Source organism: Macrobrachium nipponense, chromosome 25, assembly GCF_015104395.2.
Source record: "Macrobrachium nipponense isolate FS-2020 chromosome 25, ASM1510439v2, whole genome shotgun sequence".
Lineage (NCBI taxonomy): Eukaryota > Metazoa > Arthropoda > Malacostraca > Decapoda > Palaemonidae > Macrobrachium > Macrobrachium nipponense.
In genome coordinates this window covers 71,273,478-71,288,903 of record NC_087214.1, presented here as the reverse complement: position 1 = coordinate 71,288,903, position 15,426 = coordinate 71,273,478, and the positions used below count along the sequence as shown (strand labels likewise).

The 15,426-nt window shown below is 34.3% G+C and overlaps 1 protein-coding gene across 1 annotated transcript in view; it reads left to right on the top strand.

The window, feature by feature from the left end:
- The window catches only part of LOC135199527 (putative neural-cadherin 2), a gene marked incomplete in the record, with an annotated part of 106,858 nt that overhangs the window by 30,755 nt on the left and 60,677 nt on the right, over positions 1–15,426 (top strand). The window contains 1 exon segment of the mRNA XM_064227657.1: positions 2,426–2,545. Coding sequence (XP_064083727.1) covers positions 2,426–2,545 — 120 coding nt within the window.

Sequence of the window (15,426 nt, the reverse complement as noted above, 5' to 3'; positions counted from 1 at the left end):
GCAATGAATTTCAAAAGGCTACGCATTTAGGAAATAATTAGCATATTGCAATAACATTAATTGCAATATATTGCAAAGTGTGAAATCTAGCATTCTGCAATTGAACTTATGGCAATACATTGCAAAAGTATACGAGTTTTATTGAAATAATTAGCATATTGCCATATAATTAATTGCAATATATTGCAAATATCTACGAAGTTTAGGTCATTAGAATATTTCAGTAACACTCGTTGCAATAAATTGCGAAAGGAATACTAATCCTATCTCATTAGAATATTGCAATATTATTCATTGCAAAAAACTTCTAAATCTTAACGAATTTTAGGAAATCACTAGGATATTGCAATGACACTCGTTGCAACAACTTGCCAAGAGATACTGATACTAGCTCATTAGAATAGTGCAATATCAATCATTGCAAAAATAAACTTCTAAATCTTAACGAATTTAAGGAAATCACTAGCATATTGCAATGACACTCGTTAAACTAACTTGCCAAAGGTACTGATCCTATCTCATTAGCATATTGCAATATCATTCATTGCAAAGAAAACTAAAGCTTACGAATTTTAGGAAATCACTAGGATATTGCAATGACTCTCGTTGCAATAACTTGCCGAAGGATACCGATCCTAGCTCGTTAGAATATTGCAATATTAATCATTGCAAAAAACTTCTAAATATTAACGAATTTTAGGAAATCACTAGCATATTGCAATAACACTCGTTCACTCGTAGCAATAACTTGCCAAAGGATACCGATCCTAGCTCGTTAGAATATTGCAATATTAATCATTGCAAAAAAACTTCTAAATCTTAACGAATTTTAGGAAATCTAATATTAGTGCATTCCAATAACACTCGTTAGACGTTTCCAAAGCGCGCGACGACGTCTGTCTCACGTCTCGTTACAGCGAGATGCATCACACACCACGTAAAGAAAAATTTGTCGCTAATGCGGCCCCATATAATGAAACAGCAGCCCTCGACAAACGTAGCTTACGAGAACTCGGATACCTGGTGATGGTGCCAATTCAAATCGACTTCTAAAGGAAATCAACCTGCGTTCCATTACAGCTTGTTAAGATGGTGAAAGCGTGGAGGGGAGGGGGGGAGGGGAGGGGGTGGTGATAGGGGGTATACCTGATCTAATGTTGCCACGAGTGTAAAAAGCTCCGAGCATAAAGGAACTTCCTGGAAGGAAAAAAAAACAGGGCACACTGTGAGAAGAAATAGCAGTTTCCTGGAAGGCTGGATCAGAGCTCTCTCTCTCTCTCTCTCTCTCTCTCTCTCTCTCTCTCTCTCTCTGGCTTGCTAGATGGTTGGCCCCCCTGAGGGCTTCATTAGCTGCTGTATATTATAAACACCTTTCCCTACACGCTGTTGCTATGGGATACGCGTCAACGTGTTCTCTTTCCGCCACGGACGTACACTAACACGTATACTCAAGTTTGTCAATTGAAATAGAGTAGAGCTTTGTCGTGTAAACTACGTCTTTGTGGGCCTTTTTAAACTTCAGAGATTGCAGCAAAAGAAGGAAACTTTTTTGGGGGGGTCTTTTAAACTCCATAGAAATCATAGATATAGTTTTAAAAAAATGACGCTCGATCCATTTTTGGGGCTTTTTGAAACTTCATAGCTGCCCAAGATTAGAAGCAAGAAAAGACATTCAATACTTATTCGGGTATTTTAAACCCCATAGACGCCTTACCTTCTGCTGGAGAGTCCTCTGATCATTAGCAAGCCTTTTGGGATGAAGTTGCTAGCCCAGCACCTTCAGTTTGATGACGTGCGCTAGTGCACGCACTCATTCATCGCTGGGTCGACTGGAAGGAGGCAGTTGGGGATCGAACCAAGTCCTTGCAAATGAAAGTCTACTTCTAATTAGGAGATCGTTTGGGTTATCTATACACAAATACAAAGTCATCTTTAGCATCATAATTATCATTACATAATCACAATTGTCTTTTATATTCAATTGTTGATTTTTATAAATAGGTGTCATATTCTTATATACAGGTGTTAATAGTTTTATATACAGCTATTATATTTTTTATACAGGTGTTAATATTTTTCATATATATACAGGTGTTAAAGATTTTTATATACAAATTTATACAGGTGTTGACCTTTTTATATACAGGTGTCAGTATTTTTATACACAGGCCTTAGTATTTTTATATACAAATGTTAATATGTTTTTTTCTAAATACAGAGGTTAATATTTCTCTATATACAGAGGTTAATATTTTTCTAAATACAGAGGTTAATATTTTTCTATATACAGAGGTTAATATTTTTCTAAATACAGAGGTTACAATTTTTCTATATACAGATGTTAATCATTTTGATGTATAGGTGTTAATAATTACTTTATGCACAGTTATTAATAATCATTTTTGTCTCTTTTTTATCATTCCAGTGACCAAATTGGTGGGGAGTGGACCAGTGGAATTCGACAAGCCCCAATATCTCACCGAAATTCTGGAAAACACAAACCGAGATTTGCTCGTACAGCTCAGAGCCAGAGTACAACCCCAAGGTAAATTTCAATATTTTTTTTTTTACACACCCTGTCACTTTCAGCCTTTTTTGACACGCCCTGTCATTTTTAGCCTTTTTTGACACACCCTGTGACTTATTAGGTTATGTACCTACCCTGTAAGTTACAAGTCTTTTTCGTACAGCCAGAGTAGAGCCACAAGGTACATGTCAATATTTTTTTACACACACTGTAACTTTTTGTCTTTGGACACACCCTGTAATTTATATTTATGATATCTTTTTATACACACTGTCACTTATTTTTTTTTTTTTGCCCAGCCAGTAATGTCATGTAACCATGTTATTTAACATATTTGCATGTGCAACCCATTCGTTATATAACAAATTTTAGAATAATGGTGAATGCTATGTAATATGAATAATGCTATAATTACCTCTCGTGTTGTAAGTTACGTATATATATATATTATATATATATATATATATATATATATATATATATATATATATATATCTATATCTATATCTATATCTATATATATATATACATATATATATATATATATATATATATATATATATATATATATATATATATATATATATAATATATAATATATATATATCTATATATATCTATATCTATATATATATATATAATATATATATATATATATATATATATATATATATATATATATATATATATATATATATATATATATATATATATATATATATATATATATATATATATATATATACTATATATATTATATATATATATATATATAATATATGATATATATATATATGTTTTTAGCCCTGAAGATGGGATTTTTATCCCGAAATGTAGGCGTTGGATAAAAATAAAGTTTTAACGAAAAATGATTGAGTTTCTGCTGGCCATACTTTATATATATATATATATATATATATATATCATATATATATATATATATATATATATATATATATATATATATATATATATATATATATATATATATAAAGAGTATGGCCAGCAGAAACTAAGCATTTCGTTAAAACTTTATTTTTATCCAACGCCTACATTTCGGGATAAAAATCCCATCTCACGGGCTAAAAACAAAAACAGGGAAAAATTTAAAATTCGATACATTAAATCAGACTAAAATGGGGCACAGTAATAAATTATGCTTTTTTAAAAGATTATATAGATTAATTCACAATATATCAGTCGAATTCGAATTTTTATATAAAAGTAAGACAGTAAACCTAATTGAATAAGAGATCAACAAAAAGCAAAGCTACTAAGAACAATGACACTTTCAAAATAAATAAACAAACAAAACACTTAAAAACACAAACCACACGTGAACAACTAAGAAAATTACATTATTACTAAAGACAGGAGAAAAATATTGAATCCTAACAGGAAAAAAAATTTCTGTATATGATTACAAAAACAAAGGAGAAAAAAAAAAAAAAAATATATATATCATATATATATATATATATATATAAATATATATATATAAATATATTCATTGAATAGAATGGCTTTTTTTTTATTAATTTTAAATATTCTGTTAACCCAGCTTTTTTGAAATTGCTTCATATTTTTCTTCAATTTATTTTCTTTACCTTCATTGTTTAGGTTACTAATGGACACATAATGGGATTGGGTTATTCTTTCTATTTAAAACGCTAATCCAGTAGTTTTTTTACACGCGACAGCGTTTCGTCAACCTATACGTATTGACGTTATCAAGCATACTGATACAAATATGTTGTTTAAGATTAAGCTGGCCTTGTGCCAGCACGGGCTCTTGCTCGTAGAGCAGCCCGTATCGATACAAATATGAGCCTACATGCGTTTTGTGACGTCATGAGGACGGAAAGGTAGTACAATTGCCAGATACCTAGTTTTAAGTATTTACAAAAGACTTTAGTAAAACATAAAATAAGGCAAATAAATAAATATGTTAACAAAACAGAAATTATATCAAAAGTTGAAAGTAAGTTATTATGTACACATTATACAAAAATATATATTAATTACATATATGTTTAATTCACTGATGTCAGTGTGCAGCGTGCGCTCCTGTCTGCGTGTGGTGGTCTTGTTCCACGCGGTTGAAGGGCTGCCTCCTACATGAGGGCAAGGATCGGTCTGCCTCACGTTGGATGTTAAGGTTGGGGCGTTGCATGGCGATGCTGACTGCTTCTGATATCAATAAACGATTGTAGTTGCCTTCCTTGTGTATTATTTTGGTGTTTGTGAGAAGTTCTTGTAAGGATGGTTTTTTATTGTGGGTATCCACAAAGTGCTGATGAATGGCTCCTTGGTTTCTGTGGGCCTGCATGCGACGTTTGAGTGTAGTGGTTGTGTGTCCGATATAGCATTTTTGGAGGGGACTGACATTGCTCGTCAGCACAGGGAACACACAAGACAAAGACAAAGAAATAGTGATATACCATCAGATATCATACAACAAACACCACGAAGATGAAAGGAAAGCCATCCTTGGTATACTGCGAAGAGGAACCACCCCCCTAGCTCCATATAACAAAATAACAGCAAGAATTTACTGCAAGCCAAACCTTACGGCCTCACTGGTAATGAAAAATAGCACAGCCCCATCGACGGAGAAAGAGGTTGAATTTGATATAGTATACAAGTTTGTCTGTGCTGACGAGCAATGTCAGTCGCCCCAAAAATGCTATATCAGACACACAACCACTACACTCAAACGTCGCATGCAGGCCCACAGAAACCAAGGAGCCATTCATCAGCACTTTGTGGATACCCACAATAAAAAACCATCCTTACAAAAACTTCTCACAAACACCAAAATAATACACAAGGAAGGCAACTACAATCGTTTATTTGGATATCAGGAGCAGTCAGCATCGCCATGCAACGGCCCCACAACCTTTAAAACATCCAACGTGAGGCAGACCGATTCTTGCCCTCATGTAGGAGGCAGCCTTCAACCGCGTGGAACAAGACCACCACACGCGGACAGGAGCGCACGCTGCACACTGACATTCAGTGAATTAAACATATATGTAATTAATACATATTTTTGTATAATGTGTATATAATAACTTATGGGTAGGCTCCTCTTTGGAGGGGTGCCGATCGTCCTACCCACTTTGTAGGGGGGCCGATCGTAAAATATTTGCCAAAAATACACTAATCAAGACAGGCTAATGAAATTATCGGGCATTATTAGCACTATAATAATGCATATTCTCTGTGAGTTTTATCATCCTATAGGGAAAATAGATGATTTTATGAAAAAAAAAAGTGAAATTCGTGCCCGTCGTGCAAAAGGATAAATTTGGTGATCGGTGAAAAACTACTCTCTTTGAATAGAAATTCGGTCCCTAGGCATGTTGGTATATCCACCTGGAACATGCACATAAAGTATTATCAAAATAGAACAGTAAATAAGCACGTATTAACAAAAAAAAGAGCAACAACTTCAGTGAAAGCCCCGCCGATAAATGAGATAATAGCTAGGAAGAAATATTCAGAAAAAATTCAAACCTCGATTTAGGGACAAAACCTTTTGAGAATTTGTAGTTATTATGTCACTCGATAGCCTAAAACATCTAAAAATTATATTATTTAGGACAATCAAAGAAATACCCACCCCCCCTTCCCGAAAAAAAACAAACCAGAGAAAAAGCGAAAAAGCGATTTTTTCTGAGGACAAGAAACTTGAAAAATTAGTTTAGATACCCCTAAAGTTGTTTTTCTGTGATGAAACTAATCTTAAGAAAACGTTAGAAAAACGACATCGATCAATTTTTTATAGATATACTATAAATTTGCGATTTGCATATGTATCGGCGGGGCTTTCACTGAAGTTGTTGCTCTTTTTTTTTTGTTATTACGTGCTTATTTTACTGTTTCTATTTTGATAATACTCTATGTGCATGTTCCAGGTGGATATACCAACATTCTGTCAGACCGAATTTCTATTTCAAGACTGTAGTTTTCTCACAACCACCAGTGTCCCTTGTACAAGAGACACTGAATTTCACATTTTTTTTTCATAAAATCATTTATTTCCCTGTAGGATGATAAAACTCACAGAGAATATGCTTTTTTATAGTGCTAATAATACCTGATAATTTCATTAGCCTGTCTTGATTAGTTTATTTTTGGCAAATATTTTACGATCGGCACCCCTCCAAAGTGGAGGCTACCCTTACTTTCAACTTTTTATATAATTTCTGTTGTTAACATATTTATTTGTTTGTCTTATTTTATGTTTCGCTATAGTCTTTTGTAAATACTTAAAACTAGGTATCTGGCAATTGTACTACCTTTCCGTTCTCAAGACGTCACAAAACGCATGTAGGCTCATATTTGTATTATACGGCTGCTCTACGAGCAGGAGCCCGTGCTGCACAAGGCCAGCTTAATATTAAGCAACAACATATTTGTATCAGTACGCTTGATAACGTCAACACGTATAAGTTGACGAAACAGCTGTCGCGTTTTTGTAAAAATACGGGAGTAAATGGAAGAAACCCTATTATGTCCATTAGTAACCTGAACAATGAAGTAAAGAAAATAATTAGAAAATATGAATAAGGAATTTCAAAAAAGCTGGTTAACAAAAAAAATAAGCCATACTATTCAATGAATGTTGTATCCGTGAAAAAATTGTGCCCTGAAGTATATACGTGTGTATATATATATATATAATATATAATTAGAATTATATATATATTATTATATATATATATATATATATATATATATACACAAAAACCCTTAAGAAGATTAGAGGAAGATTATCAGCGGGGGTGACTTAAAATGGCTTGTTTGTGGATGGACCTCTTGGTATAAATACCACCTTTCTGTGAACTTTTCTCATTCATCTACCTGAAGAGGGAGACAGCAGTCTCTGAAATATAGTACTTTTTCTCTATTTTGGTGTTTTTATGGGCTCCTTTTATTAGATGGAACTCTGTTGTTACAGAACATTTTTACCAAGTCATATATATATAATATATATATATATATATATATATATATATATATTATATATATATATATATATGATATATATATATATATATATATATATATAAAGGCAGACACAAAGCAAAAATAGCGAAACGAGAACTCACCGGTACAGAAGTATAGATAAGACTGATAAGTATTATATATTTTTGACAAAAGGGAAGAGGCAAACACAAAAGGCGAGAAGGTAGAAAGGGCGAATGGTCTATTAAGTAATGTTCAGTTGTACAGCAGTTGAATGGTTGTTGAGGGTTGGTGACAATTGTTTAATGAAGAGGGACTCGAGAATGGGTAATGACCGGTTATCTATTGCTTGGGATAAGATTTTAAAATCATTGTACTGAATGCTATGTTTACATTTTATTGCATGGTTGCGTATTGCAGAAAATTCTTTCTTAGATAAAGTTAGTAAGTACTTTTATAACTGACACTGAATCTGTTCATAAGCGCAAGCTTCTAAAATTGGGACATAAGCACCGAAATTTATAGCCCCAAAGAATGTTGTTTTCAATTTCTCTAGTTATACCCTCTCAGAAAAAGAAGAGTTCCTCCTTTCCTTTGGCTTGGACTTTTGCCTTCCCAATTTTAGACCAAATTTTTCAAAATTCTTTTTGCCCTTTGAAATATTTTTCGATACTATTCGCCAACTACCTTCCCACATCAACTTAGAGAAGCCTTGGCAGTTCATTCAGAGTGTTGCTCATAAATCTTATAAATCATATAGGGTTCCTTTCATGGTTTCCATTTTTTTTTAAATAATGACTTTCAAATTCTCCAGTAGCTGTCCCAGAGAGAAGACATTATTGTATGTCCCCCTGATAAAGGTAAAGGCGTTGTCCTACTGGAGAGGGATGCATATATCAACAAGATGAACTATGCCCTTTCAGACGCTACAAAATTTAGTCTAATATTCAAGACCGAGGACAAGATCAATCGCAGCCTTAAACAACTTTTTGACAATAATGTTTTGAATGATCAGACATATCGGTCTCTTTATAGCACTGGCTCTTCTTTCAGTTCCTTGTATAGGTTACCTAAAATCCATAAAGAAAATGTTCCTTTACGTCCAATATTAGCTACCTATAACTCGCCAAATTTTGCCTTAGCCAAATTTCTAGTCCCCCTACTCAACGGTTTAACAAGCAATGAACATACATTACTGAATTCCTCCCAATTTATTCCCGAGATTTTACAGCAACACCCTGGTCATTTTATGGTTAGTTACGATGTATCCTCACTCTTCACCAATGTACCTCTCATCGAAGCCATAGATATAATAATTAGTGCTTTATTCCCTACTGAAGATAGTGTTTTTGAAGATTTTGATATTGCCTCTTTTAGGAAACTTTTGGAACTGGCTGTGATGGATAACTATTTCATTTTTAACGGGAAAATTTACGAACAAACTGATGGCATGGCAATGGGCTCTCCTTTAGGTCCCACATTTGCCAATATTTTTATGTGTCACTTGGAAAAGCTATTTCTTGACCAGTGTCCTTCATCTTTTAAACCCATTTTTTATAAAAGATACGTAGACGATACGTTTGTACTTTTTAAAGATAAAGATCATGCACATTTGTTCCTTAATTTCATTAACTCATTTCATCCGAACATTAATTTTACTATGGACATAGAATCGAATAACGAACTGCCAGATTTAGATATAACAATTTCCCGATGTAATGATAAATTTTTAACTGGTGTTTTTAGAAAGAAGACTTTTACTGGTTTGGGAAGAAATTTCTTTAGCTTTTGTCCACTGGTTTGTAAACTTAATGCATGCAAGACATTATTGTGTAGAGCTTATAATTTGTCATGCAACTGGATCAAATTCCATGAGGAAGTAGTTTTCTTGCAAAACTATTCTAGCAGAAATTGCTATCCATCCCACCTATTTGAGAAAATATTGAGAGAGTTTTTAAATGACATTGTTAAACCGAAAACACCCACTTTTAATGTACCTAAAAAAGAACTGTATATGTCCTTGCCTTTTTGTTCAACTTATAAACTTGTAAAACGAGAGCTCACCGTCGTACTCAGCAATATGTACCCATACGTTAAATTTAATTTTATCTTCAAGAACCCCTTAAAAATCATAAGTCTTTTCAAGTTCAAGAACACCCTACCGCATTTGATGCGATCTTTAACAGTACATTTGTTTACTTGTCCCAAATATAATTTGGGAACCTATGTCGGTAATTCTAGTCGGCTGTTGAAGGTTCGCATTGATTGCCATCGGGGTTTCAGTCACCGAATTTTCTGCAATACGCAACCATGCAATAAAATGTAAACATAGCATTCAGCACAATGATTCAAAATCGTATCCCAAGCAATAGATAACCGGTCATTACCCATTCCCAAGTCCCTCTTCATTAAACAATTGTCACCAACCCTCAACAACCATTCAACTGCTGTACAACTGAACATTACTTAATAGACCATTCGCCCTTTCTACCTTCTCGCCTTTGTGTTTGCCTCTCCCATTTTGTCGAAAATAAATAATACTTATTCAGTCTTATCTATACTTCTGTACCGGTGAGTTCTCGTTTCGCTATTTTTTGCTTTGTGTCCGCCTTTATATATATATATATATATTATATATATATATATATATATATATATATATATATATATATATATATATATATATATATATATATATATTCTCCTTTTGTAATCATATACAGAAATTTTTTGCCTGTTTGGATTCAATATTTTTCTCCTGTCTTTAGTAATAATGTAATTTTCTTAGGTGTTCACGTGTGGTTTGTGTTTTTAAGTGTTTTGTTTGTTTGTTTATTTATTTTGAAAGTGTCATTGTACTTAGTAGCTTTGCTTTTTACTGTTGATCTCTTATTCAATTAGTTACCGTCTTACTTTTATATGAAATTCAAATTTCATTGATATATTGTTAATTAATCTATATAATTTTCCAAAAAAACATAATTTATTACTGTGTCCCATTTTAGTCTGATTTAATGTATAGAATTTTAATTTTTCCCCTGTTTTAGCCCTGAAGATGGGATTTGTATCCCGAAACGTAGGCGTTGGATAAAAATAAAGTTTTAACGAAAAATGCTTAAGTTTCTGCTGGCCATACTCTTTTTTTATTATTATTATTATATATATAATATTAATATATTATATATATATATATATATATAATATATCATATATTATATATATATATATATATATATATATATATAATGATATATATATATATATATATATATATACATATATATATATATATATATATATATATATATGTTGTAGTGAAGTAACTTTATACCTTGAACGAAAAAGCATCTTTATTTTCGTGAATTCAAAAGTATTTATTGTAAATGACTCTCTGTCTGTCTGTCTGTCTGTCTGTCTGTCTCTCTCTCTCTCTCTCTCTCTCTCTCTCTCTGTTATAAATGTAAAGCTACTTGCTTATATTTAGCCATTCTCTACCTTAACTGCGACCTACCACAACCGACTAATCACCCATTATAATATCACTACCTACTTCTACAAAGCAGCAACGAAAATACGACATAAATTGCGTAAAGTGTTCGAACTCGCCCTGGAATCGAACCCCGGTTTCTAATGACTCCTTTCTACATGCCAATACGCTTGAATGGCGTCACGAAACATAAGGTCAAGCGGTAGTAATTTTAGGCTATTATTCCATAAAGGTAAATAAAGCGACCATTAATAGCTATTACGCGGTCCATTTAAGGCTGTTTGTTCCTAATGGACCGGGTCGGTAATTTTCGCCCAAAATGATTTAGTGTACTCCAGTAGAGAGAGAGAGAGAGAGAGAGAGAGAGAGAGAGAGAGAGAGATGGACACCTACTCTAATGGATAGGAGAGCATTTAGACAGTTCATTGGGGGATTGTGACAATTTGTGGACGAGAGAGAGAGAGAGAGAGAGAGAGAGAGAGAGAGAGAGAGAGAATATCCAGACAGTAACCATACGATTAATTCTAGGATGGTTTTAGTATTTCCATGAAGTCATTCTGCTGTATATTATTTTGCTAGGCAGATGTGAGTTATAAGGCTTCTACTGTAGACAGTAATTGTATTCAGCAGTTTATGATGCTATGTTAAATATATATATATACACAGTGCTCTCTCCTAACGCTGCCGGCTACTCTTCCCAAACTACGCCGCTCACGTTTGCGCCATGAATATATGCCCCGAAACTATATGCCCCTTAAGTCCTACCCTAAAACAATAGTCCAAAAAAAGGTTAATGCCCCTTAAGTCCTTTCTTTTAAGTACAGTATTGTCCCCTGTAGCCAGATGAGTCTCCCAGTGCTCCATCTCTGCCACGGTCTTAGCAGATGGAGACCAGGTCTCATGTGCTGTGTTCGGAAGTAAATTACATTTCGAGGAGAGAGAGAGAGAGAGATGGGGAGGGGGCAGGACCCCCACCTCCTCCTCGTCGTCGTCCTCCTCTTCCTCCTCTGTGGACAGTTGTAGGTTATTCGTTACTTAAGCTCTCCGTAGGGAGTGTGTTTATTTCTGCTGTAGTCTGTAAAGGAATTATGGGAATTGTTTTGTTGTAGTGTAGTTGTTTTTCCATCTGGTTTCATATTCCTTGCCAGTTGGACTACAGTCTCCAGAGAGCCTCACCAGCAGGCTCCTTAACCCTTCCAATGCCCTACCACACTCATTCATAAGCCCACCTTCGTAATATGGTCCATTCTGACATCTAATTTAATCTAAAAGTTACCTGGTAAACGTTTTCGATTGAATACCTTCATACTACAGTACAAACTTTCATAAACATGTTGTAAACTTATCACGCATATGTCACAAACATCTTGACTGCAAGCCAGTGACATATTGATGGTCTCAAACCAGTGCTTAACGTGGTCATCCAGCATTGGTTAAAGATTCATTCCAATTTCCAGTCACTTACCAAAATGTTGTGGACATTTTATGGATGCACCCTTAGGTAGTTGCAGCCAACATTAGCCAAAGATTGGTTCTTCTCATGTCTATGATGTCTTCGGGACAAGTTACTGACTTGTTTTTATAATGTGTATGTGATGTTTGTTCATTGTGGGTGACAGGCTGCCAACTTCATGTGGATAAGTTATGGATGCACCCTTACTCAAGCGGTTTCCCTATAGTTTTTATAAAGGCAATAAGTTACTGGTATGTCTCTTTGACATGTATATGACATGTTATGGACGTACCATTACCCACACAACTAATTCAACGTTTATAAACGATGAGATAAGGTTGTCTGACCTATCCCTTCCTTATCCCTACCATTTCTTTGGAGGATTTTTTTTAATATCCTGCAATCAAAAGGGGATATTCTCAGCTACGTCGTACTGACTCCATCTCATTATCAAGCCTTAATAAGGCTCAAAAGGCCTTGATAAGGCTCAAAGGGCGATCAAAGAGAGGCCATTAAAAAATAAGGGAAGGCGAGTTTGAAATTTTAATTATGCTCAAAAGGATGGAAGGAGGGTGATGCTTCCGGGGAAATCCTTGTTTACTAACTGCTATCAGTAGCTAAAGGTTATGTAACAAGTAGCTGCCGGCTGTTATGGCAGAATCAAAACTGGGGTTTTGAAAGAACTCCCATACATATTCGTCCGAGGAATTATGATTTTTCAAGTGAAGATATTATTGAACCAAGATTTTGAAACAGCTCCTATTCAGATTCGTCTGAGGAATTATTAATTTCAACTGAAAATTATATTGAACTGAGATTTTGAATCAATTCCTATACAGATTTGTCCGGGGAATTATTATTTTTCGACAGAAAATTATATCGAACTGGGATTTTGAAACAACCCTATTAAGATTCGTCCGAGGAATTATGATTTTTCAACTGAAAATTATATTGAACTGAGATTTTGAAACAGCTCCTATTCAGATTCGTCAGAGGAATTATGAATTTTCAACTGAAAATTATATTGAACTGGGATTTTGAAACAACTATACAGATTTGTCCGAATGATTTTTCAACTGAAAATTATATTGAACTGAGATTTTGAAACAACTCCTAATTAGATTCGTCCGAGGAATTTGTATTTTCAATGGAAAATTATATCTAATTGGGATTTTGAAACAACTCCTATACAGATTTGTCAGAGGAATGATCATTTTTCAACTAAAAAGTCCACTTATTCCTTTTTTATTACCAGAACACTAGAAATGATAAACATACTCGTCGTAAACGTGGCATGGCTTCTGTAGACCTCTGCCAAATGTATTGTTTGTTCAAGTAGTCTTCTAATCTCATTGAAAGACCTTGGCCCAACCATACAGGACAATAGAGAGTCCCTTATAGCACGTTTAAGCCCCCAGGCAAAGGAAATCGTCTACAATGTTTTTAATTATTGACAGCAGAAAAAAAAATGGCTGACGATTCTTTGACATTGCAAGACCCATGGATCATGTGACTTGCAACAGAAGGGAGTGAAAGAACCATATTTCGGTTGCATTTGATATCCAAAATTGAATGTCAAATATTATTTATTTGACCTTACATATAAAACAATTATAAGAACACATTCTTATTGCATATACTTAATGTATTATATGCGTGACATACTTGCAAAATAACACTTAAATCTTCGGATTTTATATATTTTCATTTTACGGTGAACATTAAAAACCTCTCACAGTATATATATATATATATATATATATATATATATATATATATATATATATATATATATATATATATATATATATATATATATATAATTATTCATTTATGTATCATATCTCTCTTCTCCAAATATAACTGTTGCAAAGAAAGGACCTACTCACAGTCTATCAACAACAAGGAGGACTGGCCCTATAGTCCCAAATCCTACTGGGTCCATACTGGCACCCCAATCCCCTTTCACCTCCCCCCCCCCCCCCCAACCCTCCTACTCCCCAGGACCTCCCGTGTGTATGTGCGTTTCAAGGAATTCGTTACTGTGCCAATTCCCTTTTCCGGGAATGGACGAAGGCCTGGAATGTGGAACAGGCCATACAAATTCGGTAGATAAGAACGGTTCCAAATTGTTGTTCCCATTTTGTCCAGAATGGCTCTAAGAGGAAGTTGGGGTGGTGAGGGGGGTGGATTGGGGGCAGGGGGGGGATGGAGGGGAGATTGAAGATTGGGGAGCCGGTGTCCAGAAGGAAACCATATTCATTTGCGAGGAAGGACTTCGAGGCTGGAGATTTTATTTGTTTGCTAAGAGGCCATTTTTTTTCTTCTTTTTTCTTAGTTTTTTTTTCTCTCTTTTTTTTGAGAAAAAAATTGTTATTCAAAGTTTCTATTCCAGAATATATTATTATGCCATAATTTACCATGTTTTTCTATATGAGGAGATTTTATATAAAAAAAATTAACACTTAAAACTTATAATAAGAACACTTCATCCACAAGTTTATGTCAGGGTAGTATTTAGACCTAAGTATGCACCATAGGTAGGTTGCTTAAGTACAAAGCGTAATGCTATTTTGACAAGTAATTAAAATTCGAAGCCACATTTCCTCTAAAACACAAACCTTCAATTTCAAAGTCCTAATATTGACTAAATCAATCAAATAATTAGAGCCCCGGTTCCTTTAGTGAACGACTATAGGCAAAGACACTGTACGAAATGTATTGACAAAAACTGCTGGGTTTCCGTAACACGTTCATTAAGGGACTGGAGTCAAACGCAGACCTACGGTTGACAGTAATATGGGCTGCGACGGGAAATTCCTTTTAGCTAATAACTGGCACCAATTATACCGTCTCTCTCTCTCTCTCTCTCTCTCTCTCTCTCTCTCTCTCTCTCTCTCTTCCCCTAGGGATTCGAAGTATATAAACACATTCTCTCTCTCTCTCTCTCTCTCTCTCTCTCTCTCTCTCTCTCTCTCTCTCTCT